At 31.8% G+C, this 27,206-nt stretch overlaps 2 protein-coding genes across 3 annotated transcripts; one reads left to right on the top strand and one right to left on the bottom strand.

Moving 5' to 3' along the window:
* Nucleotides 1–20: 20 nt before the first annotated feature.
* Nucleotides 21–16,784, bottom strand: LOC130893523 (centrosome-associated protein 350-like). Its single transcript, XM_057799743.1, has 12 exons — nt 15,871–16,784; nt 14,531–14,949; nt 12,133–13,380; nt 11,381–11,476; nt 10,698–11,057; nt 9,781–10,007; nt 8,611–8,764; nt 8,332–8,519; nt 3,407–6,261; nt 3,249–3,346; nt 2,149–2,468; nt 21–2,091 (listed from the first exon to the last, which is right to left on the bottom strand). Exons 1-12 carry the CDS (start codon nt 16,511–16,513, stop codon nt 1,731–1,733), a joined length of 6,969 nt encoding a protein of 2,322 aa, XP_057655726.1. The 5' UTR covers nt 16,514–16,784; the 3' UTR covers nt 21–1,730.
* On the top strand, nt 16,768–26,302 carry LOC130893525 (uncharacterized). Of its 2 annotated transcripts, none has more exons than XM_057799745.1 (6): nt 16,768–17,231; nt 17,417–17,545; nt 17,602–17,803; nt 18,628–18,824; nt 24,639–24,721; nt 25,002–26,302. In XM_057799745.1, exons 1-6 carry the CDS (start codon nt 17,214–17,216, stop codon nt 25,630–25,632), a joined length of 1,260 nt encoding a protein of 419 aa, XP_057655728.1. In that variant the 5' UTR covers nt 16,768–17,213; the 3' UTR covers nt 25,633–26,302. The 2 variants fall into 2 exon arrangements, with proteins under 2 accessions (XP_057655728.1, XP_057655729.1); XM_057799746.1 differs by lacking the exon at nt 16,768–17,231 and having other exon boundaries at nt 17,459–17,545; nt 17,602–17,654; nt 17,717–17,803.
* The last annotated feature ends 904 nt before the right edge of the window (nt 26,303–27,206 follow it).

The raw sequence follows: 27,206 nt of genomic DNA, 5'->3' as shown, positions 1-27,206 counted from the left end.
CTCAGGGTAAGTAAAAAACGTTTTTGTTTGCGGTTCAGTTTTGTACATTAAAATATTAAAAATAATACAATATCTTAAAATAAGTAATAACTTACAACATAAGAAATAATAAAATAATACGATTGTGTCCAGCATCGATGAAATTAAAATGACAATATCGGAAACGAATATACATAATGACAATATTTGTGTTATGAATTGTTTTGTAAAAACAATTGAATAAACAAAAATAATATAAATATATAAAAGTTGAATCAACTGATATTTACATTATACTGGAAAGTGCATATTATATGGAAAAAATATAAATGATGATTTCATAAAATGAACTCCATGAAAATAATTCGTCATTTTGCTGAAATTGCCAGAACTTTCCAAAAACACCAAAAATAATTATGGAATTATTTGAATGGAAGTCTAACAAAACGCCCAAAGATACTTTTCTGTATCTCATATCAAATATCATTTATAAAAGTTAGAACCAAAGCCCAATCATCCATATAGATACTGATTCAAGAATCAATATAAATATGATGAGTGGATTCTGTTCCACAGGAATTTACACTTTGAATGACATACAGTTTTACCAAATGAAAATGATATTAATGCCAAAGATGTTGACACAAAAGTTGTGAAAGTACTAAATAGTTTTAGAAAATGATCGGGCAACGAAAAGTCCGTATAGAAATAGTAGAGGATACGAAGGGCAAGCTGAGCATGATGTTGATGAAGAGGCTCTATCCGTGATAAAATAGATTTATGAGATGCAGAGACCGATTAGCAAATTTATTATGCAATTACAATATAAAATTATTGACAATTTCCTCTTTAGCTGTTGACGAGAAGCAACCTGAATCAATATGAAGAGAATGTGCAAGACATCGTCGTTAGGATTGTAAGCTCGATAGAACTACAAGGAAATAATGCTTAAAAATGGACATATAATGAGCAATAGAAATTATTATATTTTCTTCTGTACACTTGTTTAGGGTTTTAATAAATAAATGAAAGTTGAAGATTTAAAGTTTTTGTTTTTTTTAAACACACGACCACTCATGAAACAACCAATAACGCGCCCACTCGAGTATAAACTTTGATCACTTTTCTTTTAACTATAAACAATTAATAATTTTATAATTGACACATTAAAAGAACAATAAATTCTGATATTGTCATTTTTATTTTTTCAAATTTTAAGATGTTAGCTTGGAAAAATACACGATACCAAATTGTTAAATTGATCAAATCAACCGCAGTTTACGGTATAAAATAATACTTTAAAATGGTCAATTACACTGGTCAACAAAATTTTGTAACAAGGAATTGTAACTTATAAAGATTTTGGTAGCCCCTGATACTGGTTTCTCATATCCATTATTTAAAACTTCCAGATTCTGAATTAAAGGAACAAAAATCGATATTGCAAACTGTTATCTCTTCAATCTTGGTAAAAAAATCATATCGGTGTCAAAAACTGTCTTATGCATTTAGGTAATATTAATATTTTGTTGTTGAGTATAATTTTACTTCACTTGATCCCGTTCCCAAACAATCAGTTAAAATTTGTCTTGTTATTCACAAATTTTTTGTTTACCAGTGTTATCGATAAGAGCTGCTAATATTACAACCAAATTAGTACAATATCATATTTTTTACAAAATTCTTACATTTCCATAAAACTGGATATCGTTTAATATCATCTAGATCAGTCTTTCATATAACAAAAAAGATTACAAATTTCTTTTTAGAAATATTTTTTTGAATACCTGTGCCGTATCGATTAATAAACTATCAAATATTTCATTAACAATGTTGTCTTTTACCAACAGTTCGTCTTTTCGATAATTGGTCCATTGGGTTTCTTCTTGTTGGCATTCCACTACCAAAATTTCATCAACATGATCTCGTTTCTTCTTGATCCACTTGATTTTATTATTGTCTCGTTTAGATGATCTTTCATATCCGAATAGTTCTTTAAGGTTTTTTATCATATGAATTTTCAAGCCTTCCGTATCTAATGGCTTCACTAGACCGGATCCTATTTTTTTTTGAATGCGTAACCAAGGGGGAGAATTATCTTCCTCAAATTGTCTATAAACGAAAACAGTAAAATAATCGCAGTTTTATACACAAAAATTAAATACTTACTTGTAATGATCTTGTGCGATTTCTTTACACAAATTGAATACAAACTTATAACAATCCTTGGAGATATTTTTGGATATCAGACTCAACGTGTTATTGGAAATGCTAACATTTGTTAAATTATTCGATAAATAAGCTTTATGTAATATTTTCGCTGAATATAATGTAATTTCCTCAATTTCCTCGGCGGTTGGTATAATCGTCGGAGTAGTTATTATATTTATTGGAGATGGAGGAATATAAGGCGGTGGTGGTTTATTCGGAATTTCTCGGATGTACATTAAAGGTAATTGTTCTTTTTGCTGTTCAGTAATGGCTTTGATCTACAAAATAAAATAAACACGTATACTAAAGCGTCCAATTAATTTTCCTTCAAAAATATAGCGAAACTGCAACTTATATTTTCTCGCTGTATCGTCAGAAAGTGCTAATATACCAAACTCTAATGGGGCCTGGTTATAATTCATGATTCCATGTTGCTGATGTGTCAAAATTTCAACCAGGAAGTTTTCTGCCACTCTTCTTACAATTCTATACTATCATTCTAAATGGTGCGTTTCCAACAATCCTCTCACTATGGATACAATAGTTTTAGTGAAAGAATTCCTGATCCCGATAGAATCAATCGCATATCAGACATAGTATTAAAAGCAGAGCTTTCAAAAAATTCTGTTGCAGCTTGTTGAAAGCCCTGGGAAACGTTCAAGCATATCGTGTAAACCTATTCAACATTCATAAGTCTTCTGTTAAGGTTAACCTTCATCATCATATATATCCTCTAAGTACCAGGCCTTGGCCGCCCTAACCCGAGCACATGGAGGTTCTTCAGAATGGCTCACTGGCTTTGATGCGAAACTCTTTCACTAGGTGAAATCCCAGAATTTTCCTTAATAAGAGCTTGACAGTCCGCAAAGTATGTGTATGATATTTCCAATGCCCAAACTAAAAAGTTTGTTTCGCCTATGAAGATTATGGCTCGTCTGTAGCCATCTCTTTTTGTTTTTGACCCTTTCCCCCATTTTAAGATGTTCCTTAAGTTCGATAAGAAAAATAAGAACATTTATAACAGTATTCAAGTATTAATATTACAAAAAAGTACTTACTTCTTGTTCAACCGCTAACTGTTTCCTCAAAAGTTCTTCAGCTTCGCTATTGAATATACTAGTGACTAATTTATGTTCCTCAATAGGACTCGAGGGAGCTAAAAGCAAGTACACATTTTTTTTCGAATTACTCTATAATTTTTCTTCGAAAAACTCACCTCTTTCGGGTGAATTCGTCGGGCTGATCAAATCGTAAGTAGTAACATAAATATCCTGCAGCCTAGGACTTTTATCGCCTCTAGACGCGTTGGTATCTGATAAAATTTCGGATACCCGCTTCTTAACGTCGACAGTAACCTCAGAATTACTTTTATTTATTAACGAGTCATCGATTTTTTCTTCAAGAAGCGTTTTGTTTTTATCGATATCACCATGTGCCATTGATACTTGTTCTGATAAATCACTAAATGATTCTTCGACGTTCGAAGAAAGCGAATCGTGTTCTTTTTCTTCTTGGCACCCATCTTCCTTGTCGGTATTCACATCAGTATCATCATTGGTATATTCGACACGAGATTTTTCAATAATACCATAGCTAAGATTAGATATCGGTTTTGAACTGGTTTTAGCACTGCTTACTTCCTCCGTTATAGAATAATCCTCGCCTGTTTCAATTTCTTCCGGAACTTTCGATGACTTTTCTGATTCTTCTGAATCATCTTCTTGCTTTTGAATCACATCATCGTTGATAATAAAAGATTCGTTAGATTTATCGGATTCTATTAATTTGCTTTCCTCGTTTTCTTCGTCTGATTTAAGTTCATCATCGCCTTCCTGCCATTTCGTATTAACGACGTTCGTTTCTTCGATTTTCCCGGATTCTTCTTGGTTTAAATCTTTTACTTGCAACAAAAATTTACTTTCATCTAATCCGTTGGTAATAATTTGTTCTAAGCTAGAAACGTCTTGTAAAACTTCGTTATCATCTTTATCCCACTGATCTCTTCCGCTAATCACATATAACCTTATCAAAGATTCACTCAGCATATCTTGATCGGTTTTAGAAGAATTGGTCAAATCTTCGGATTTTAGCGGAGAACCTGTCAATTCAGTTTCGTCTTCAGTATTTAAAACAGGTTCTTCTTTACTCTTTTCTCGTTCCTTTCTACTGGTATCTTCCACTGTAACAATATGACTCAGTTTCGAAAGTATTTCTTCAGTTTCCGTTAAGTTATTTTTCGTTTGATCCTCAACTATTTCTTCATCCGAACCGGTCTTCACTTCAGTTTCGCCTAAAATCGATAGAATTTCTTGAGATTCGTTTAAACTTTCTTTAGTTTCCGTTGATACAGTATTAATGTGTGGTTCTTCTACTGCTATGTCATCTACAATATTTTTCTGTACCAACAAATCATCTTTAGTAAGTTCATTGTCGATAAAGGTTTTGTGAGGAATAGAAATATCGTTTATTTTTCTTGATATATTTGTATTTGATACATCTGTCTTTTCAAATTTGGTTTCATTTATTTTTTCGTTAAATGTAACGGATATATCTTTGATTATAATAAGTTCAATATTCTTAGGAGAACTTTTCGATTTTTCACAGGAATCTGCCAGAACTGATTCTAGTTCTAATTGTGGAATGTCTGTTTTTAATGATTCTTCTAAAATACTATCGGTTTTTAATTTTTCCGAAATTTCCTTCACAGACGTCTTCATTTCCTCTGAATTTTCATCGATGGATTCCTTATTGTTTTCATTGAAACTTGGAGTTAATTTCCTTTTTTTGGGTTCTTTCTCGTTTAGTTCCAATTCTGGTACGTGTGTTTTTGAAGATTCTTCTAAAATACTATCGGTCCTTAATTTTTCCGAAATTTCCTTCACAGACGTCTTCATTTCCTCTGAATTTTCATCGATGGATTCCTTATTGTTTTCATTGAAACTTGGAGTTACTTTCCTTTTCTTGGGTTCTTTCTCGTTTAGTTCCAATTCTGGTACGTGTGTTTTTGAAGATTCTTCTAAAATACTGTGGGTTCTTATTTTCTCCGAATTTTCCTTTATAGATGTCTTCAATTCCTCTGAATTATCATGAATGGATTCCTTATTGTTTTCATCAAAACCTTGAGTTACTTTTTGTTTTTTGATTTCATTTTTATTCGGTTCTAGTTCTGGTATGTCAGTTATTAATTTCTCAGAGTTTTCATTTACAGACGTCATCAATTCTTCTGAAATTTCATCGATCAATTCCTTATTATTATCATTGAAATTTGGAGTTTCTTTTCGTTTTATGGGTTCCTGCCCATTCATTTCCAATTCTAGTATGTCTGTTTTTACAGATTCTTCTAAACTACTGTCGGTTTTCATTTTTGGCGAAGTATTCAATTCTTCTGAAAATTTTTCATCGATGGTTTCTTTATCGTCTTCGATTAAACCTAAAATAGCTTTTTGTTTATTAGATAACAACGTATTCGTTTCGATGACTGATATTTCTGCTTCGCTGGCGATTTCATCTGATCGACTTTCGTCTGATTTTCGTGTCCGGCTTATATTCAATGTGGAAATATCATCTTGTATTTGATTGAAATTGTTTATTAAAATGTCAATGCTCTGGTCGACGACATCCGGTTCTTCTATGATTGGTGAAGATTCGACTTCGAAATCTGATACATAATCGTTGTCGGAGCTTGTCTTTTGCGTCGGAATGTTTTCACTGACACTCATATCATTTTCACTAGATTTTTTGAGTAAAGTTTTTGTTTTAAGCGAATACTCTCGAGCACTCTTGCAGAAACGCTCCAATGCTAGTTGAGACATGGGGTAGATTTTGTCATCGACGAATTTCTTTCCTTCGCTACCTGTCAAATTGAACCATAATTGATTGAGTTGTTTTCCTTTGAAATTGAACTTTTCGCTTGCGGCTGCCGTATTAGGTTTTTGAGAAATTATGGCACTGGCTGCGGATTCTAATACGGTTATTCTTTTTTCTTCTTCCAATAACTTTTTGTGCCATTGTAACAATTCTTCGGCTGCTTTTCTTCGTTTTCTCAACGCCTCTTCGCGCATCAAAAGAGTTCTACAAAATAATCAAAAGTTTTATCAAATATTGTAAGGATTACATCGATAATTTATGTATTATTTACATGTAACGATAATGTAGTTGTCATAAAACACGCAAGTCGGTACACTGAAGCGCTGACTAATTTTAAAACATGTATTTCCTTGGTATAGGAAACTTCCTCAGCACAAAACAGAGTGTTGGCATCCATCCAACAGGATATCTAATATTAGGTAGTTTGTTTTTAATCATCATTTCTAAATCTCATAATAACAACCTTAACTACACATAATTAGGGAGTTATTTTTAAAACGGTAATCTTTGTGAATCATGGGCGTAACATAGCTTTCCCTCCATTTTTAAAAAAGGATCCACATTCGTAAAAAGTGAAATCTATACGAGGCGGGGAAGCTGATTTTTTAAAATTTCTAAGGTAGAGAGATGAGATGTTTACTGCTAAGCCAGTGAAAATAGAGCTACTCAAGTCAGACTCTTGAGAGGTGTCTTTCGTTGGTTAATATTTGCTGGTAAGTCCAGTGGAGAACAGTTTAGGTCAGACATCTACGAAGATCCTTGATACTTGGATGCAAGCAAGTTCAATGAAGGTACTGTTGGAGTTGATCAGTGGTCGACGGGGTAAATTTTGGTATTACTGTGAAGTTTCAAGGAATATCTCGTGACGGGAGCTGTGCTAGATGCGAGAGAACACAACTGGTTCGATAAGGTAAAGGAACATTTCAATAAATGATAAGAATCCTGTCCATAATGTATAGTCATTACAGGAGGAGTTTTTCTATACTTACAAAACAAGTTAGCAGCTTTTGGTTAAATGTTTTCATTTGAAACTTTTTGGGCGTTTAAAATAATTCTTTTCAAAATTTTGGTTTCTTCTCAACATTCCTTTTATTTTCATATCTATTTGTTTACGATTTTTAGAGGTATTAAGTTAGCTACTGAATTCATTCAAAATACGTAACATGAAATTACAAATATCACACATTTTAATTTTCATTTTCTAGACTTGAAAAAAAAATAGTAATAATGCGTTTTGAAAAGGTGCCAACATGAAAATATAAACATCAGCAGTCAAAATGTCAATTACTTAGACGTTTTATCATTAGTGTAATTGATTACTACAGTCCAAATTATTCTCAATATTTTCACAGATTGGCTTTTAATTTGTTATATTTGTTCGTATAATTTTTATTCCTTACAAACTGCCGAAAAATAATTAAATAAAAATAGATTTATGGAAAACTATAATCAATAAATAATTAATCAAATCCCCAAGTCCTGTACATTTCAGCAAAACACTTGATACTTTGAAGGAGTAGATCTAAACCTTGGGAGTAGGACAAAGAATTCCCAGATAAATAGCCTTTTTTGGAAGGAGTTTATGTATTTCGAGGCAGAACAATGAGATCCAGATAACTTATAAAAATTAGTCCAAAGGACTGAAATCTGGAAATCACAACGGTCAATCAATAGGTTTTCTTCTACCAATTCTGAACGGGAATACAAAATCGAGATACTGGCGAAATTTTTGTTTTAAAAATTTAAGTCCTCCTCGACCCATGAAGGTCCTTAGCTACATAATAAAGATGAATAACTGAATATTTGGATATTGTTGAATCTCCTTGTTAGTACCAAATCCAGCATTCGTCTCTTAGATATGGTTGGACAAAAATTCATGGAAATTTGGTAGCGCCTAACCAAATTTCTTCCTTAAAAACAGAACCAACTCCGGAGTTCCTTAGCAACGCTGTGAATGATGGATAACTAAAGACTGGGATCGAGACTTGATTCATTTGATACGGTGGGACATGAATTTGTAGAAATTTGATATCACCTTATACGATTCCAAACTTATTGACAATTGAAGCATCTCATTGATCTATAACACAGAATGATTTTGGACCAGCGACTTTGATCTTTTTGGAACAGCAAATTGGTCCTTTTGGTTCGGTTTATCACATTATGAACTGTATGTTTAAAATAAAAAAATGGTTGGGTCATAGAATCCATCATAAGATACCGAAAAAGATTTTTTTCAATTTTGTTTATTATCAATAAACAATTTCAACATACCTCTTTATACAATTTTGTCGTTCCAAGGACGGTACTTCTTTAGAAGGTACATCGATTTCAGATACTTCTGATATGATAGAATGATGAGTAGTCGAAGTGATGCTTAGTACATCTTTCTCCCTATCGCTCGAGCTTCGTTTGGTAATTGAAGTTTCAGATCTTATAGATTCCGTATGACTCTGCAGTACCTACAAATAAAATAAAATATTTATAAATAAAGGCGATCTTAAATGTACTTTACAAGTTAATGAAGAAAATTGTATCAACAAGATAACTTACTTTCAATGGACCTGATGACCTACGTTCCTTCGGTACGTGTACCTTCATTTTTGTCAACATATTATCCGTCGATAGTTGCTGTCTAATTAAATTACGATGTCCTTTGAGAACTATCTTTCGCTCAATTGACGCCGCTTTTTGCATTTGTTTAAGCCTATAAAAATTTTAAATTGATTTTTTCTGTATATACATAAGTAATGGCCTCAATCGTAACAATCTAGAGTTTGAAAGATTTGATGGTTTGTTTCTGGGAAAAAGATAGTTTCAAAGTCAATAAGCTTTTTTGTCAACAAGACAGTTGTTAAATATGAAGGTTGTTAGAAACAACTCTAATCATATGGAAGAAGGTTACGACTATACTGATTTGTTTATGGTAAGAGACACTGCATACATAACAGAAGGTTTCGAGGTAACAATGAGCGTATCATGACACTCGTTATTAATAGCCATACCTCGTAAATGGGACATTCTTTATATCTCCAAATATATTCTACCTGTTATTTGGCAAAAAAAGTATTCAGTCATATCACCTTGACAAATTCACTTTACAAACTAGTACTTTTGCACAAATACTATGTAAATTGAGTAGACAAAATATTTTTTTCTTAATTATAATCATACAGACGACATCGTGACTAAACACAACCGAAATTTCAAATTCATTCTCCTAATTTGTAATCATAAATTAAAAATTTAGGATCACCTCTCGACCCGACTGTTTATTTATTATTAAAAAATCTCTCTACTGTTTTTAAAACATTATATCATAGACAAATAACCTATTTTAACTATGTACACAGACAATGTTCGCAATATCTCTGTTATTTAAATTGTTACAGATAAGATTAATATTTTTTCAAGTAATCAAGATATTTTATGATACATGTATAACAATAAAGATTACAATTGTTTTTATTGAGATATTCCAAATGTAAATGAACAATTACATATCCAAATCAAATTAATTAATAAGTAAAAATCTGGTCATAAAACAAACGTCCAAACCATCGTTTATCAACCAATACCCATTAAAAATTACTTTAAAAAAAATTATCAGAGAAAAGTTTTTAATTTAATTAATAATTTAACCGTTTAATTGTACCTCGACAGTTTAAACCAAGTAGGAGTAAATAAAACTATCCACCATAACATATTTTTGACTTAACTCACCTTTGCATTTCATGTTTTTCTTTCTGATGATTCACCAAAATAGCTCTTTGCTTTTTCTTTATAACAGAAGCCTCATGCAATTTCCCGGTTTCTTTGAAATGTTTTCTTTGTATTTCCAACCAAGCCAATTCACCTTTAGTTCTATCCAGTAGAGCTTGTTCTCTAATTTTTAAAATGGTCTTCAAATTTTCTAGTCGGGCATCTTCGTCTTTAATTAGTTGTTCGAACTATTAAAAAATAAACAATATCATTGAATTTGAATAAATGACCTTGATTTCGAGTCTATTTTGTTTTTGAAAAAAAAAATTGGTAACCGTTGCCTTTGTGAGTTATTGAATAGACTCGTAGTTCCTTTTTGCTGCATATTTGTCCATAACGCAAACATTGCTTTAACCAGGTACATGTATTGAGTATTTTGGCAATAGAGAAGTAAAGATGATAGGAATAATTAAGCTCTCTAACACCTCTCACTTTTATAATCAACTATCCCAGATTAACTTCTACCCATTTGCATATTTTAACAGAAATGCCATTTCTACTATTCATTGATCTAGTAGTAACATTGTTGAATGCTATCTCGATATCAGGAAATTAGAAATTACCATCTCCTTGTTTACTATTGACTTTGAAACCAGCATATTTAGATCATAGAATGGATTAGATCTACCTGCTTGGTATCTATGAAATATGTATATAGATTATAAATCACTGTACAGTTAAGGTAAAAAAGAAGGTGGAATTCAAAATGATAGCGTCAATCGGTCAGATTTCAAGATTAAAATAACAAATAACGTGATACTTTGAATCGGATTCTCAAAAAAGTTATAGAAAACAATGAAAAGCAACCACCTTCAGCTCTCGATACACACATTATGACAAAATTATTATTTTGTAAACTTTAATGAATACAAACTTACCATATTAAGGGATAATCCAGCACAATTGACATTCTGTAAATTTTCGAAATTCGATAAATGATCCAAGCTATTTACAGACATCGACGGATCGATCGAATTCAAATTAGAAACTTCTAAACCTGTAGAAAGAAGACTGGTGTCTTTATCGAGAGCCGAATTTGCCAGAACATCTAAATCTTCGCCAATAGACGTATTTATGAAGGAACCTCTGGAAAAGTTAATTTGAGACATTTGCGATTGATTTTCTTTCGATCTAACTTTTTCGTTGGTTTTCGTTGGCGCCTTCGAAGACGTTTCGACGTTTCCGTTTCGAAGATTTTTAGAAGTTATCGTATTATTGGTTTTCAAAGTCTCCAATGCCTATAAATTAAAGATAATGTTTAAACCAAAAATCGGGTATTATAGCTCGAAGTATTAAATAAACTTTTTTGATTGGATAAAGGAACTTAGAACACAAAAGCATTTGGTTTCAGTAAGATGGTGTATCAATATACTTGAGTTTTCCAAGACAAATGGATTGGAAAACTGGTCAGCTAAATATCCCAATTGATCTCCTATAGATCTGTATTCTTTTAATAGACTAACGCATATGGTCTGAATTATTTGGAAATTTTTTTTAGAAATATTAGCATAGTAAACATACCACATGAAAAAAGCTGCTCTAGTCCTTTATGACCACTTACCTGTTCCAATGCGGAAAATCTCCTTAAAGATTCATTAAAATCATTCAATAGGTGTATTTCAGCTTCAAATTTCAAATGAATTTGATTAGCGTCTTTCTAAAAGTAAAATAATAAATTTGAATAGATTATTACTACAATAAAATTAAACTAAATTAGATACCCTGTCCACATCAATGTGGATTAGTTGATATGAAATAATTTATTAATAAGATCTTGCTACGGGATTGAATCATTTCAAATTGATCTACAAATACAGGATGTCACTTTTGGAAATATACTGTATACCCCTAAATGGATAAAGGGGTTAATTGATACCTTATTTTAAAGATCATTTAACTACCTAATCAAAAGTAGCAAAGAAAAACCTACTTTATCTTTTAATTGTTTGACACTAAACATTAAAAATTAATAATAAGCAACTGATTCAAATAAATATTCAAAACTTTGTCAATTTTTTCCTATATACTAATTTTAAAATAAAAATTTCAAGAATTTATTGAATTCTTGCTTCATGTTCTAAGAAAATTTCAAGAATTAACCATCCCAGTAAAGTTGGATAAAATGCAGCGAGATCTACACCGAGTATTAAAAGACTTAACCTAAATTATAAATTTTATAAAAGGATTTCGATTAACTTGCGAGGAAATTGGTTCCAATCGCTAGCATATACTACATCAGATATCCTGTTTTCCAGTTAGTAACCCCCATAACTCTATCGATCAATCACACTGTATAATTATGAATAGACTTACCGCATCCGTTTTGGTTGACACTTTACTCGATCTCACAGACAAATTTCTAACCATTTGACTACTTCTATCTGTACAATTAGACTTGATCCTATCAGCATCCTTCGTTAGAGATATCTTAGGTTCACTTAGAGGCACAACATTTGTTTCATTTTCTTCTTTGAGACTAGAAGATCCTCTTCTGCTATTGATATTTTTATTAATGGATCTCGAGAGGTTCGTACTTATGCTACTGGACATTCGGATTTCTGTATCTGCAGCTGAATTCTTACTGGACGTTATGATTTGATCTTCGCTATTCTTTACTTCATCATCGACGTTATAATGTTCGGTTGTAGGTTCACCCCCTTCCTTAACCTCTCCAAACCGAGATTCACTTTCATTTCTGTTGCTTCTGATGCTCTTTGATAAATCATCAGTATTGATAGTCGAAGCGTTTTTACTACGCGAGGTTTGACTTCTAGGAGACGGGACGACGCTCGGTTGTTCTGGTTGAGGTATTATGACTTTGTTGTATCCAGACCTGTTGAAGCTTATAATAGATCTCCGACTTCTATCCAAGCTGGATTCAGTTTCGATGTCTGTATTGAAATCCGACGCGTACGACGATTTGTTACCGTATTTTTGGTTATTGTTACTTGATTGTGTGGGTATCAGAGATGCGGATCGGTGAGAAATTAGTTTCATATTATCTATTTTGTCTGTGTTGATCGTTAAAGCCTTTCTAACGGATTCTTTGTTTTTCTTTAAGGAAGTTCCACTTTCACTCGATATCTCCGGGATATTTTTGGAAGTATCAGATTCACTTTCAGTTTCGGTTATATGCGTCGAAATTTTTTGTGTATCGTACGTTTTTTTAGGTATAAGTTCTAAATGTTCTATAGCAGCGGGATCTAAATTTAAACATGTATGAGTTATGAAAGATTTCAAATCTGTTTTGCAATTGGAATCTACTTTGTTATCCGTTGGTGGAATTTCTTTCTTTTCAGCTTGCGTTGGGCTCATTAAAGAATTTTGTATACCTATGTCTGTCTTTAGTTTTTGACTGTTAGCTACCTGCAACTTTCTTGTTACTGTATTAATGAAATTAAATGGATATGCTTGAGGGGGTTGTTCTTTGAGCCACTTTGGGCATTCGTTATGAATAATCTCAGTTTGGATTTCTTTCGAATGCTTTGCAATTCCTTCTGCTTTTTTATTCACACTATTGTCTTCTCTAAGCGTTTGTTTGGGAGTACATGTCTCATTAGCCTAAAATAGCAAAAAATGCGTTTTTATTGAATACTAGATAATTTATAAATTTGTATAGATCGAATTATAGGTTATCTATAAAGTAGTATTTGATTTTTACAGTAGATGATGTTGATGGTGGTATATTGGAACAACTAGTCTCATTGAATCAAATTGATGCACATTTCACATGTGGTATTTTTTTTAATTATACACCCATAAAGGCATTTATGTTACAATCCGGTCAACAGTGACCAAAGAGCAATTGAGTTCTAGCTTAATTTAAAAGAGTTTTAAATTTCAAACTAAGGTATCCTCATCAGTATACTCTTAAGTCTTCCTTCTAACCCAGAATTATCAAGGAGCTGAATATCCTCGACATCGACATGACTCTTGGCTAATTTCTTGAAATTCTGGTCAACAGTGACCATTTCCAGGTCACTATTGCTAATGTACCTTGTACCCAGGAGCCTCTAATATGTTCCTCAGTGCTTTGTTTTGAAATGTTCGGATGGTTTTCAAGTTGTTGGCTTTGGTGCATCCCCATAGTTGGATGCCATAAGTCCATATATGCTTAAGTATCTACTTAAAAAGCATAAGTTTATTATGTAGAGACAAAAGAACTAATTTAATTTCATCAAGTAGTAGATAGCTTTCTGTAGATCGTCGGTTGCTTCTTCATTGCGCTTTCCTACTACTATATTGGCAGTGTCGTCGGCGAAGGTGGCTATGGTATTATCTTCTAACTCTGGAATATCACATGTGGTCCTAGAGCACTTCCTTTTGGACAGAAGTACCCTAATTTCTTCAAGATCTGAATATGCTGCTATGATGTTCAACAAATGAAGAAGTGATAGTGGAAAAAAAAGTATTCTGCGAAATTTTTTAAATTGGAAACTCTCTGGACTAAGTATGTCGAAGTGAAAGAAATTATTATTATTATTTTTAATTAAAATCATATTTTCGTCATACTGTCCCCATATTTCCAAAATTATACCCCATTTTTTAAACAGGCTTATAATAAAGAAGATTTATAGCAACAATTTTTATTATATAATAGTTTTTGATAACGGGAGATCAATTATTAGTCTCTAACTAAATTGACGACCCACATGTCTCATTATAACAAACCTACAATGACAATCTGTGTTTTTATCGAATAAATAATTACCTTTTCCACTAAACTAGCGTTTTGAGGTCTTATAGTGATGTTAGAGATATTAGAAAGCGGAGATTTATACTCCAGAATGTTTTTTATAGAATCCCCACAAGGCTTGACTGAAGAAAGTATTTGGTTATCACTTTCTTCGAACTCTTTATTAAACAGGTTTTGGGTTGTTAAGTGATGCAATTTCTTAATTTTTGGACCATCGTTTGGTTTGAAAATTACATCTTGATCATCATTATTAGATTCTTGAATATTTTCCATATCCTTACGTGTTTCATTTGTATTTTTATCTAAATCTATTTTTTGTCTGAATGTTATAGAAGCTGATTGGTTTATAGTTGCTTCACGTTTAGTAGCTCCGCGGGTAAAGTTTCTTGCTAATATGACAAATTTTTCTGGTTGACCTTTTTCCACAGCAGTAGCTAAAATTGTTTTATGTGAAAAATTAATTGTAATATGTAAAGACTAATGTAAACTACAATAACACTCACAATTTAAGCAAGTTCCACACAACATTACAATCTCTTTGTTGTACAATATAACAATAATATATACAAGTTGTCCAAGTTGCCATTTAATAAAATCAATAATGACATCATATATCTCACTGAGGTATCCTGTATATATTATTATTATATATAATTGTGATTGAAAATACCAAATGAAAAGTCTCAGATTATTTAGAAAAAAAAAAAAGATTTAAGCCAATGACCACATTACCCTCTTAGCTACATGATAGCAAGGTTTGCTAAGAGCTACAATGAATGGCTCTCCTAGCATGTTGTGATTATCAAGTTATTTGACAACACTAATCAGATGATGAGCCCCAAAGGATGAATTCTCATGAACTCATAAAATAAATGCCGAGTCAGTGCTAAAAGCAGAGTATATGCAGAAATAGCACATTAGAATAAGTATATATGTACGTTGAGGAATTCATAGTAAAAAACACTGTGGTTTGGAAACATTTTCAAAATCAACAAATATTCTCAACAACATGGGTTTAAAGTTCATTTATATATCAAATAATACTTCTTAGCACTTGTTAGATCACCGAAAGGATGAAATAATAGGTATATACAAAATTATCTTCATTGATTGTGATAAAAAGAATATTATGGATTGAGACATCATTGACGGACAATTTAAGAACTATCTATCTCAATCAAAAGATATGAATTAGACAATTGTTTAAACAGATCAATTATAGAGAATACATTCATGAGATAATTACATTCTATTGCATAAGGTACTCAAAAGTCAGTACATAAAATTTTTCAATGCTTTTATAATAATCTAAATTACCTTAGTACCACTAAATAAATAGAAAATAAAAAAATTACCTTTCACATTGGGATCTAAAGACTTATTTTTAAATGTTGGTGATGGAGGGTACAACAAATTTGGATTTCTGGATTTACCAGGACCAGTACTACTTATTCTATCCATAGATTTACTCCTTCCTATATTTTGTGTTGTGGTAGTATCTTGTGGCCTTACATATGTATTTTTGTCTCTTGTGTTTGACCTTTCCCGTTTTGCTCTTACATTTTGAGCTAATAATAACATCGATTTTTTATGTAATTCCTGTAATTTTTGTTTTTGTAGTTCGGCATTTATTTTCGATTCGTTATTGACCTTAGATTGTTCTAGACGTTTTTCCTTTTGTTTCTTAATATATTTTCGCGCTTCTTTCACATCATATGAACGTGATTTCTTGGGGACGTCGGTATTTTCAGTCTTTTTTGGAATGTTCGGATCGGATTTTTGTTGGGAATGTTTGTTTTCGTAAGATTTCATTATTTGTACTTTATTTGGCGATTTTAACGGTTCTTCATTTTTACTTATTAACAAATTCGATGTTGATTGTGACGGACGGAATAAATTTTTCCCTTCGTCTATTAAGTTTTGTAATTGAGTTTTTAATTCTTCCGTCTGTTTTTTTGTTTCTATTATTTTTTTAACGATGCCTGTTTCGTCTGACATGATTTTAAATCAAATTATTAACTACTTTACCTAAATCACAGCCTCAAATGGCGAAGATTATCACAGTATTTTCTTTATAATATATGAACTTTATTTAAAACCCTACATTTTTTGCCCGAGCAACTTTTTAAGTTAATTCCATAAATACAAAGTATTTTTGCAATTTTTTGTAATCAAAATCATCCAACAATCAACAAAAACTTGTCAACCTTCACTTTATACTCACAAATTCGTTGTAACTACACCAGAACAACACTCATGTTAAATAATCAAAAATAGCATGTTAGTGTTCCACTCATTGTATTCAGTACAGCAGACAGAGATAGATATATTTAGGAAATTTAGCAGAAACACTACACTCGGAAAATGTGAGGTGTCAAAATAATTTCAATTTTGATATTTCATTTTTTGTGTTATAAACAACACACAAAAGTAAAGTGAAATAAGGATTTGAATAAACAAATGTGTTATTTTAATCCTATAGGTGAAGATTTTTCAACATAAACAACTCAATATAAACAATGCCTAGAAACAATGCTTGAGGGACACAGCTTTTTTGAAAGTGACAGTGATTTGGAGAAAACAAGTTTTTCTGTATTCGTTATTATACTGTACATAAAAGTCCTATATATTTTGGTAATGATTCTATATGTAATATCTCGATTCAATGAAATAATACCTCTAAACTAGAATTTCTGTTATGTTTACTTTTAGCGAGGTAAGTATAAATATTGAATTTCAATTTTTTTAAATACCATACATTGTATATATAATAATACAGTTACCAATAGATTACCTAAATAAATATTATAAACAGATATATTGATTTGTTTAAAAATATGAAGATAGTTAATTGAATTTGTAAGGGATTGAACGTTTGTAATATTAAAAATAATTTTTTAGCCTCTTGAGCGGCAATGGTCTTTAAGATATGGCGAGAAACATATTTCAATAAACAAAGATATTGCGGTGAAATTACAAAATCCTGATGTCATTGCAATCAACTTCTTATATCAAAGTTACTGTAACAAAGTGAGTAAATACTACATATTTTTATTTCTAAATTAAATATATTTCTTTCAATATAGTTTGGAGGCTGTATTTTAAATGAAGAAGATGGATTCAAAACACAGTTGCAGGTGTCAGTTTTTATAAATATTCTCAAACAAATTCTCTCTGCTAAAGACCATATTTACATTCTAGTAATCACACCAGGATATTTAAGGGAAAAATGGCACAACAAAATAGAAAACATTGGAGGATATAAAGTTAAAATATTAGATTCAACTGGTATGTAGAATGTTAATTGTTATTATACCAATAGTCTTTTATTAACAAATCAAATGCTATTATAAAATTCACACATTGACACGAAAATAACTAAACTAAACTAAAGCTAAGATGACACTCTCAACATTGATAGAAAATAAAGTTCTACTTTACTACATGTGGTATTATAGGCATTTGTTTAAAAGTCAATATTCACGTCCTCTAGATAAGTAATTTCTTGGTCCATTACTACCCTTTAACCTTTCTGAGGTCGTTATCTTTATTGATCAAATATATGGAGGAAGGAGGCAGAATAATTCTCACCATATTGAAAACCACATGAAAGTGGATGAATTTCTGCTGTTTGCTCTCTAATATTATTCACTAGAAAAATGTCTAACTAGGTAAATACAAACTATTATACTCTAAAAAACTACATATATAAAAATAAAAGTCTATAAGATACTTTTAAACCATTTTTATAATTTTGTTAATGTTTTAAAGTGTCTAGCTAGGACTTTGGAAGTGCGATAATTGTTTGCCATTATTAGTTTTACATAATAATAATTGTAATTTTTCAATAAAATAAAATTTCAGTTTTAATAAATTACCTTTAGGTTGTTAGTCACTAGCTGTAAGACTATGTGTGGAAGGTTGACAAATTAATTATATCTTGATTCTGGAAGTGGCTATACATCAGAAGTGTAAACTGCCTCACTATAGTTAATTAATGAATTAGGAAAAATTTTAATGAAAACTTGAATAGTCCAATAGGCATGTTACAAATTCTTCGGTTAATCTTGACATGTTTGTCTTGACACATTCCAATTTATATATATTTACAGCTTGTCCATCAGATTTCGATCAGGAAACTGCCTTAGTTCTACTGGTGTCATTTGAAGATATTAAACTAGTTGAAACTTTGGTACCGAATTATCTAAGTTGTGTAATCATAGATCATTTTGATATTGTTGCCACTAAAATGGTGATAAAGAAAGTTGATGGAGATTTTAATATTGGCATAACTAGGAGGAATTTTTATGTGAGTATAATTTATTTTGTGTAAATTTCGAAATATTATATTACAAATTGCATTTTTTCAATAAATCCTATTTCAGTAAAGTTGGCTCCATTTTTCTATTCTATTATAAGGAAAATAAATTGAAAACTATCATGTATTTCTGATAACTTTTTCTTTGTAACTGGAAGAAATATCTGTATAGAATCCTTGGGAGCGGTTTCGCAGTTTTGGAATGGTTCTTGCACTTCTTTTTAATGTATGGAAGTGAAACCTGGGTAATGAAAAAAAGACATAAAGAGTAGAATAGTAGCAGCAGATGTGAAAGAACGCAGAAATAATAGCAGTGAAAACGAGGATGGATAGGATAAAAATCAAGCAATTATAGAGAAGCTCAAACAGGAATCAATATGAAACGAAATAGTTGAAAGATGAAGAGTAAAAAAAGAACACCGCAAATCCTGATAAGAAAAGTGACAGAAGCAAAAAGACATAAGAACAGAAGGGAAGTAATGGAAAGAACGAAGACAAAGGAAAACAATACAGTAGATGAATGAAGTATCAAGGGATCAGAAAGAGTGAGAATAAGGAGTTCTAGGGAAGAAGATGGCTTACGGCTTCTATTGGCGAGAGATCTGGACTAATGGACGTCTATTTGAAAACTGGAATATTGTTTTTTTGGCACTCAATATTGTAGGCATTTTTAGTTAGGCAGCCGTTATTGCATTCAAGTATTATGATTTGCCTATACAGCCGGGCATTCGAGACATGCGCTCTGGCTAAGCATTCGAGACATGCGCTCTGTGCTTAAGGGTAGTGGGGAGATTATGTTAAAAGTCGAGGGACTGTGGTAAGACCAGTTCAGTTGTGTTAGAACGATTTATGATTATTCTTCGCGACAAAGTTTATGTACCATCCTGAAAAGTAATATATATTTATTTAACAAAAACCCAAAAATATTATTCGGATCAGTCCGAGCTTTTGATCCAGGTGCCCTACAACAATCAGAAGTGGGATCAGAAAGCTGGATGACTGAGAAATTAATGGATTAAAATGTTTGGAAGCATGGCCGAAAACCCAGAAGTAACGATTCCAGCTGAAAACTCAGCTATTGGCGAAGAAATCGAGATGGCTTCACAAATAAGTATTGAAGATGTTGTCCAAGCGGCAGTTAGAGCAGTTATTACTTATGAACAAAGCAGAAATGATAGAGAAAACCAGTCACATGTTACGAATAAGGAACTATCAGCGCTTTTACCAGACGGAACTCTAAAATTGTTGGCGGTTGGAAAATTGAGAGGCCACGCGTTGAAGTGGTACCATAGCAAAGCCGATCACGTGGCAATGGAGTGGAACGATCTAAAAACCGAGCTACGGAAAATGTACATGCCCATAGTAGATCCGGTCCGTTTAAAAAGAATTATGGAAAGAAGACGATGGAAAAGGTTTAGAAAGTTTTTCGAGTTACTTTCACGACAAAGTTCTATTGAGAAACGAAGCCGAAGTGCCTGAGAGTGAGTTACTTTATTATGTTATTGATGGATTCGACGACAGAACGTTGCAAAACCATGCAAGGATGATGATAAATTCAACAAATACCTTAGAAGATTTATTCTCCGTCATGAGCAATGTGACAAGAGAAGGCGCCAGTGGGAGCGGAAGGGAAAATCAACATCGGCAAAGTGCCCCGAACAGTGCAAGTGTACACCGGGAAAGAGTGTCGATAAAGTGTTTCAATTGTGGCCAGGAAGGCCATAGAGTGAGTGAATGTGTGAAACCGAAGCGACCGCGGGGTTCATGTTATCAGTGCGGTTCCCTCGACCACAAAATATCAGCGTGTCCAAGAAGAAGCAATCAGGAGTCAGTAGTGCCAGATTCCACTACGAGCAGAGGTAACGTAACGTACTTAGAACAGATACAGGTGCAGGAAAGACCTTATTCTGTGGAAATCCAAATTGTAAGTAGTCAACCTAAAGTATTAGCTGGCATCCTGGATACAGGTAGTCCTATATATTTAATTAGTGAAGAGTTGGTGGAACCCAGTGACATAATTAGTTATAATAGCGACCAAACGTTTTCAGGCATAAACAATTCGCCTTTAGAAATAGTGGGGATATTTTATTCTGATATTGTTGTTGAGCAAATTGAAATGCACTTAAGGTTCTATGTCATTAAGAAGAACAGTATTAGTTTCGATCTACTATTAGGCCGCAATTTTATCACAAATGAAAACATTCAAGAAATAAAATTTAGAAATAACAATTTGGAAATTATTGGCAAAGTTAAAGCTAAGCCTGATGACGATTTTCAGTTTCCTTTTTCAGATATTTTATTTATTGAAACTAACGATAAACATGATTTTGATATAGACGAATCTTTACCATTTGAAGTAAAATCACAAGTTTCTCAGATTATGAATGATAACTATCTCTGTCAAACAAAACCAGATAAACCAGCCACAGATTATAAAATGACCCTAACTTTGTAAAATCCATCAGTTTATTTTAGCACCCGACCTAGGAGGTTATCTTTTATTGAAAAGAAAGCGGTGGATGAAATTATAGCAGATTTATTAAAAAATAATATAATTCGCGAAAGTGAATCACCCTATTGTTCAAATATTGTGCTAACTAAGAAAAAGTCAGGGGACTATCGCATGTGTGTAGACTATAGGATATTTAATAAAAATTTAGTTGAAGATCACTTCTCTTTACCTTTGATCGAAGATCAGTTAGACCAACTTAGGGGTAAGAGTTATTTTACTAAGTTGGATTTGAAAAATGCTTTCTATAACGTTTCATTAAGTGATGAATCCATTAAGTATACATCTTTTGTTACGCCTACGGGGCAGTATGAATTTTTAAAGTGTCCATTCGATTTAAGTAATAGTCTGGCAGCTTTTGCTCGATTTGTTAACAAAATATTCAAGCAACTATGTGACCGTAATAAAGTAATAATTTATTTTGACGACATCTTAATTGCCACTGAGACAATACAAGAAAATGTTGAAACACTTAGAGAGGTACTAGAGTTGATGCATCAAAATTTGCTGGAACTAAGATTAGATAAATGTTCAATTTTGAAAAGGCAAATTGAATTTTTAGGATATTTGATTAATGAAAAGGGGATAAGCCCAAATCCTGCCAATACAGAAGCAATTAGGTCATACCCAATTCCATCCAGTACTAAAAATGTTCAACAATTCCTAGGGTTAGCTAGCTTTTTCCGGAAGTTCATTAAAAACTTTTCTATTATTGCCTAACCCCTTTACGACCTATTAAGAAAGAATGCGAAATTCAGTTTTAAGGTAGAACAGTTAACCGCTTTTGAAACCTTGAAAACCCTTTTGACATCCCAACCAATTTTGGCAATTTATAACCCGAAAGCTGAAACAGAGCTTCATTGTGATACATCGGCGCAGGGTTACGGTTCGATCCTAATGCAGAGGCAGGCAGATGACAAATTTCACCCTGTTTTCTTTTTTAGTAAGAGAACAACTACTTATGAAGCAAATTATCACAGTTACGAATTAGAATGCCTTGCAGTAATTTATTCTTTAAAACGATTTCACGTGTACTTGCAGGGAATTCCATTTAAGATATTAACGGATTGTGACAGTTTTAGGCTAACTTTAGCCAAAAAGGATATAAATCCCCGTATAATGCGTTGGTGTTTAGTCCTGCAAAATTATAATTATACAATAGAGCACAGATCTGGTGATCGTATGAAGCATGTAGATGCATTAAGCCGTGTACATTCTATTTTAGTTCTAGAGGGAAACACCTTAGAGCAAACTTTAGCTATTAAACAGACAACTGACGAGAATATTACTCGCATACGTAGTTTATTGGAGGAGTCGGAACACCCTTTCTTTGAATTAAGGAACGGGTTAGTCTATAGGAAATATAATTATAAAATACTTTTTTATGTACCCAAAGATAAGGAAAGTCATATTTTACATTTATATCACAATAATATGGGTCATTATGGCGTAGACAAACCTATGAACTAATAACACGTACCTATTGGTTTCCTAAAATAAAAATGAAGATTTATGAATTTATCAACAATTGCCTAAAGTGTATCGAATATAACCCAAAGTCAGGGAAACGGGAGGGATTTTTGCACAACATCCCTAAGGGTAATTTACCTTTCGAAACCATCCACATAGACCATTATGGGCCACTTTCTTCAGTTAATCGACAAAAATATATATTTGAAATTATCGACGGGTTCACAAAGCATGTTAAACTTTACAGTTGTAATAGTACAGATAGCAAAGAAGTGATCAAACATTAAAGAGACTATTTTCAACATTTTTCGGTTCTGAAACAGATCGTATCAGACAGAGGTTCATGTTTTACGTCCCAAGCCTTTTCAGAATTTGTTGAAGAATATGACATTCAACATATTCTCATAGCTACTGGAAGCCCTAAAGCCAATGGACAGATAGAGAGAATAAATAGGTTATTAACCCCTATGTTAGCAAAAATTACGGATGAGAAGCAGATAAACTGGACCAACGCTTTAGTTGATGTAGAATTTAGTATAAACAATACGGTAAATAGGAGCACGGGTAAAACACCTGCTCAGCTATTATATGGAAGGAATCAGAGGGGAAAAGTCAATGACAATGTTAGGGAAATTCTAGAATTATTGAACGAAAGTGATAGGGATCTAGTCAAGGTTAGGCAGGAGGCTGAAGAGCGAATAGAAAGTTGTCAGGTACTAAACAAGAACTATTATGATGATAATCGTAAACCAGCAAATCAGTACAAAGTTGGACAATATGTTATGATGGCCAATTACGACACCACCCCTGGTGTAAACAAAAAGCTAATACCAAAATATAGAGGCCCTTATGTAATTAGTAAAGTTTTACCAAATGATCGTTATGTAGTTACTGACATAATAGGATTTCAAAACACTCAAATGCCATATGATGGAGTTATTGAAAGTGTCAGATTAAAACCTTACGAACATCTTGTTACTGACAATTAGAATATTGAGTGCATTAATGTAGAATTGTATGTATTCTATGCTAACTATGTTTATTAGGTGTATCATTTATGTACTAGTTTCTTTATTTTAAAATTTGACATATCAATTCTACATGTTGGATAAGAAATATGTTTGTTTATTTCATCAATAATACTTATGACAAAATTTTAAAAGTAGTTAAGTTCCTTTATGTTAATTTTAAACCTTATGTATACAAATACTATGAAAATTATGTTCAATTTTGGGTAAACTCTTATGTAATCAAAATTTATGGATACTATATTCACATTTTATAAGCTAACTATGTAGCTAATTATCATGAACGTTATTTGTTATGCTCAAGTTTTAGGGTTGATCGAGGGCGATCAAATGTCAGGATTGGCCGAGCTGTAGGCATTTTTAGTTAGGCAGCCGTTATTGCATTCAAGTATTATGATTTGCCTATACAGCCGGGCATTCGAGACATGCGCTCTGGCTAAGCATTCGAGACATGCGCTCTGTGCTTAAGGGTAGTGGGGAGATTATGTTAAAAGTTGAGGGACTGTGGTAAGACCAGACCAGTTGTGTTAGAACGATTTATGATTATGCTTCGCGACGAAGTTTATTTACCATCCTGAAAAGTAATATATATTTATTTAACAAAAACCCAAAAATATTATTCGGATCAGTCCGAGCTTTTGATCCAAGTGCCCTACAATATTTTACTTTTTTAACCACAAGACAACTGGAGCCATCTTGTCATAAAATGTATTCAATACCATTTGAAAGTATGTTTTTAATATTATTATGTCGATAATTGGTGAGTGTAGCTTCAGTTTTCTATTTATTTATTTACAGATAAATCCTGATCAAAAATTACAATGGACAATGTTAAATTGGACTAACCCCACATTTCTTGGTAGACTTGTGGACTATTATGAGTATGTATATATATATATATATATATATATATATATATATATATATATATATATATATACATAAAAAATTTTGAAAACTTAATGTTTTTTAAATCAATAATGGTACAGTTTTTATGGTGAAGTTTTATATGCAAGAGTGTAGAAAGTTATACATATATTTAAATCTACCATCAGAGTTTTTACTAGATTTTGGTATAAAATCCCCATAAAATCTGTAATATATCATAAAATGTGAATGAACAAAACCTCGTATTTGAAATAAATCAACTTCAATTTTTAGGGTAGATAATGACAACTTCGCAAATTTACGTGATAACTACCACCATTGGTGGTTAACATTAACATGGGATTATTGCGAAAGTTTTAAAAGAAATTTAGATGATGAAGATGATGAATCCCAACCACTACAATTGATCAAAAAAACAAAGAGAATTTACAAGAAAACAAAACAAAGAAGTAGTTCATATGCAACAGAGGAAGAAAACACTAGTAAAAATAAAGAAGAAATTATTCAAAAATATGGTGAAACAGCTGTAATAAATCATTTAGACTCAAGTACTATTGAAATTATCAGAACAATTGAAAACAACGTTTCTAATGTACACAATAATGCAGAAATTAATAATATAAAAATGAATGATAGCGATTCAGAAGACACCATTGAATATAAGCCACAAGATTTGGATAGTTCCAAAACTAAAATGTTGGATGATACTGACAATGTTCTCTTGGGTATAATTGAAGGTACTTCTTCACAAACTTCATTTGACAAATTGGATCACGATTCTCAAGTGAATTTTAAAAAAGATGAACTGTATTCTCAGCTATTCAGTGACAACCCATTACCAGATACACAAACAAATAATTCAACACGAGATTCTTCAGAACAATACTTGTTGTCTTTAATTTAAATATTAAGCTAAGATTTGTTTATTTTTTTACTGCAAGACGCAGCAAATCTTTACATAACTTTCAATTTACTGATTATGATTTTATTTACGTATAGTCTGTGAAAATAGAAAACTGATTAATGTGAAGGTTCCAATATAATAAAAAATGTTATTTATTATTGAATTTTAGACAAATAGTAAAAATTAGAAGAAAATTCCCATAAAAAGTGTAGATCTTACAATTTTATATCGAGAGCTAGAGCTTAGGGATGATATTGACAGTTTAGAAATTAATTTATCAATGAACCCTAGGTGAGCATCAGGGTGCAGCTTGTGAAGATGATAAGGGTTGAAGTCTATTCCATGAAATTTCAGTTTAGTCTCCTTATTCTTCTCTATTCCTTCAGGTTCAATAGATTCTGGGAGAAGCCTTATTTTACTTTTATAGAGAATTTGCCCTGGATAATACAATTTATTGAGATTTCTTCTATTTTTCATTGTGCTGTTGTGAAAGTCATAAAACAGGTTTTAAGTAAACCATGATTACCTTTTTTTCACGTAAATTTACACTTTTTATTGGTTCCACCAATTGTGGACTGTTAGTTATTTTGAATATACCCAAACATGATTATATTATGTTTTATTTGTTATACATTTATAGATACAATAAATATTTTATACAATTTTTAAACACGTTGATTTCATATTTGAATTGTAACTTGTTCATGAACTTTCTTCATTAATATATGCACTATTCTTAATATAAAACCGAATTCCCACGTTACTATAATAGGAATTACATGGGGCAGATTATTTATAGTTTCCGGCATCGATCGGTAGACTGCGATAAAATCGTGAAAATAAGTAAAAGTATTGAGGTTTCATTTTTAAAAATATTTTATTTTATCTATGCGAGTCTTATTAGGGTTGCGGATATGACAGGCACTACGAAAACACTGATGGGATTTTCGGAATCTTTATAAAAAAAAAACAGAATACCACGTGTTTTTTCGATACTTTCAGAGCATGCCATTTTTTCAAATTTTCAAAGGTTAACCCCTTTGTTAATGACAAAATGACAAAAAAATCTTTTGTCTACAATTTCGCTCGAATTTCACAAAGGGGGGTATTTTGATATTCCACAAAAGCTATCAGTTTCACCGAAAAAATTCTTTAAAGGTAGAAAAGTGGTGAAAATTGATTAAAATTGGATTTTCACGAAAACCATTGCTTAAATTCAAAAACTGATGTGAATTTCGGAATCTCCATAAGAAAATACATTATACCGTGTTGTTTTTTGGATACTTTCTTATTACTGGTTTGATAAGATAGCTGTTTTAAAAAATATCAGATTTGAATATAATTGATTATAAACATTGTATAAAGAATATTCTTTATACAATGATTATAAATGTTTATTCTCACCCTTAAGGAGAGGCAACCAATTATATACTGTATATGCTAGAACTGGTTGTCGAATTACATAGGGCAGACTATTTATAGTTTCAGGCATTGCTCGGTAGACGGAGATAAAATCGTAAAATCATAGAATAAGTAAAAGTATTGAGGTTCCGTTTTTAAAAATAGAAATTTTA

This window comes from Diorhabda carinulata, chromosome 4 (assembly GCF_026250575.1).
Source record: "Diorhabda carinulata isolate Delta chromosome 4, icDioCari1.1, whole genome shotgun sequence".
NCBI lineage: Eukaryota > Metazoa > Arthropoda > Insecta > Coleoptera > Chrysomelidae > Diorhabda > Diorhabda carinulata.
Note: the sequence above shows the minus strand (reverse complement) of the source record. Positions and strands in the feature narration are given on the sequence as shown.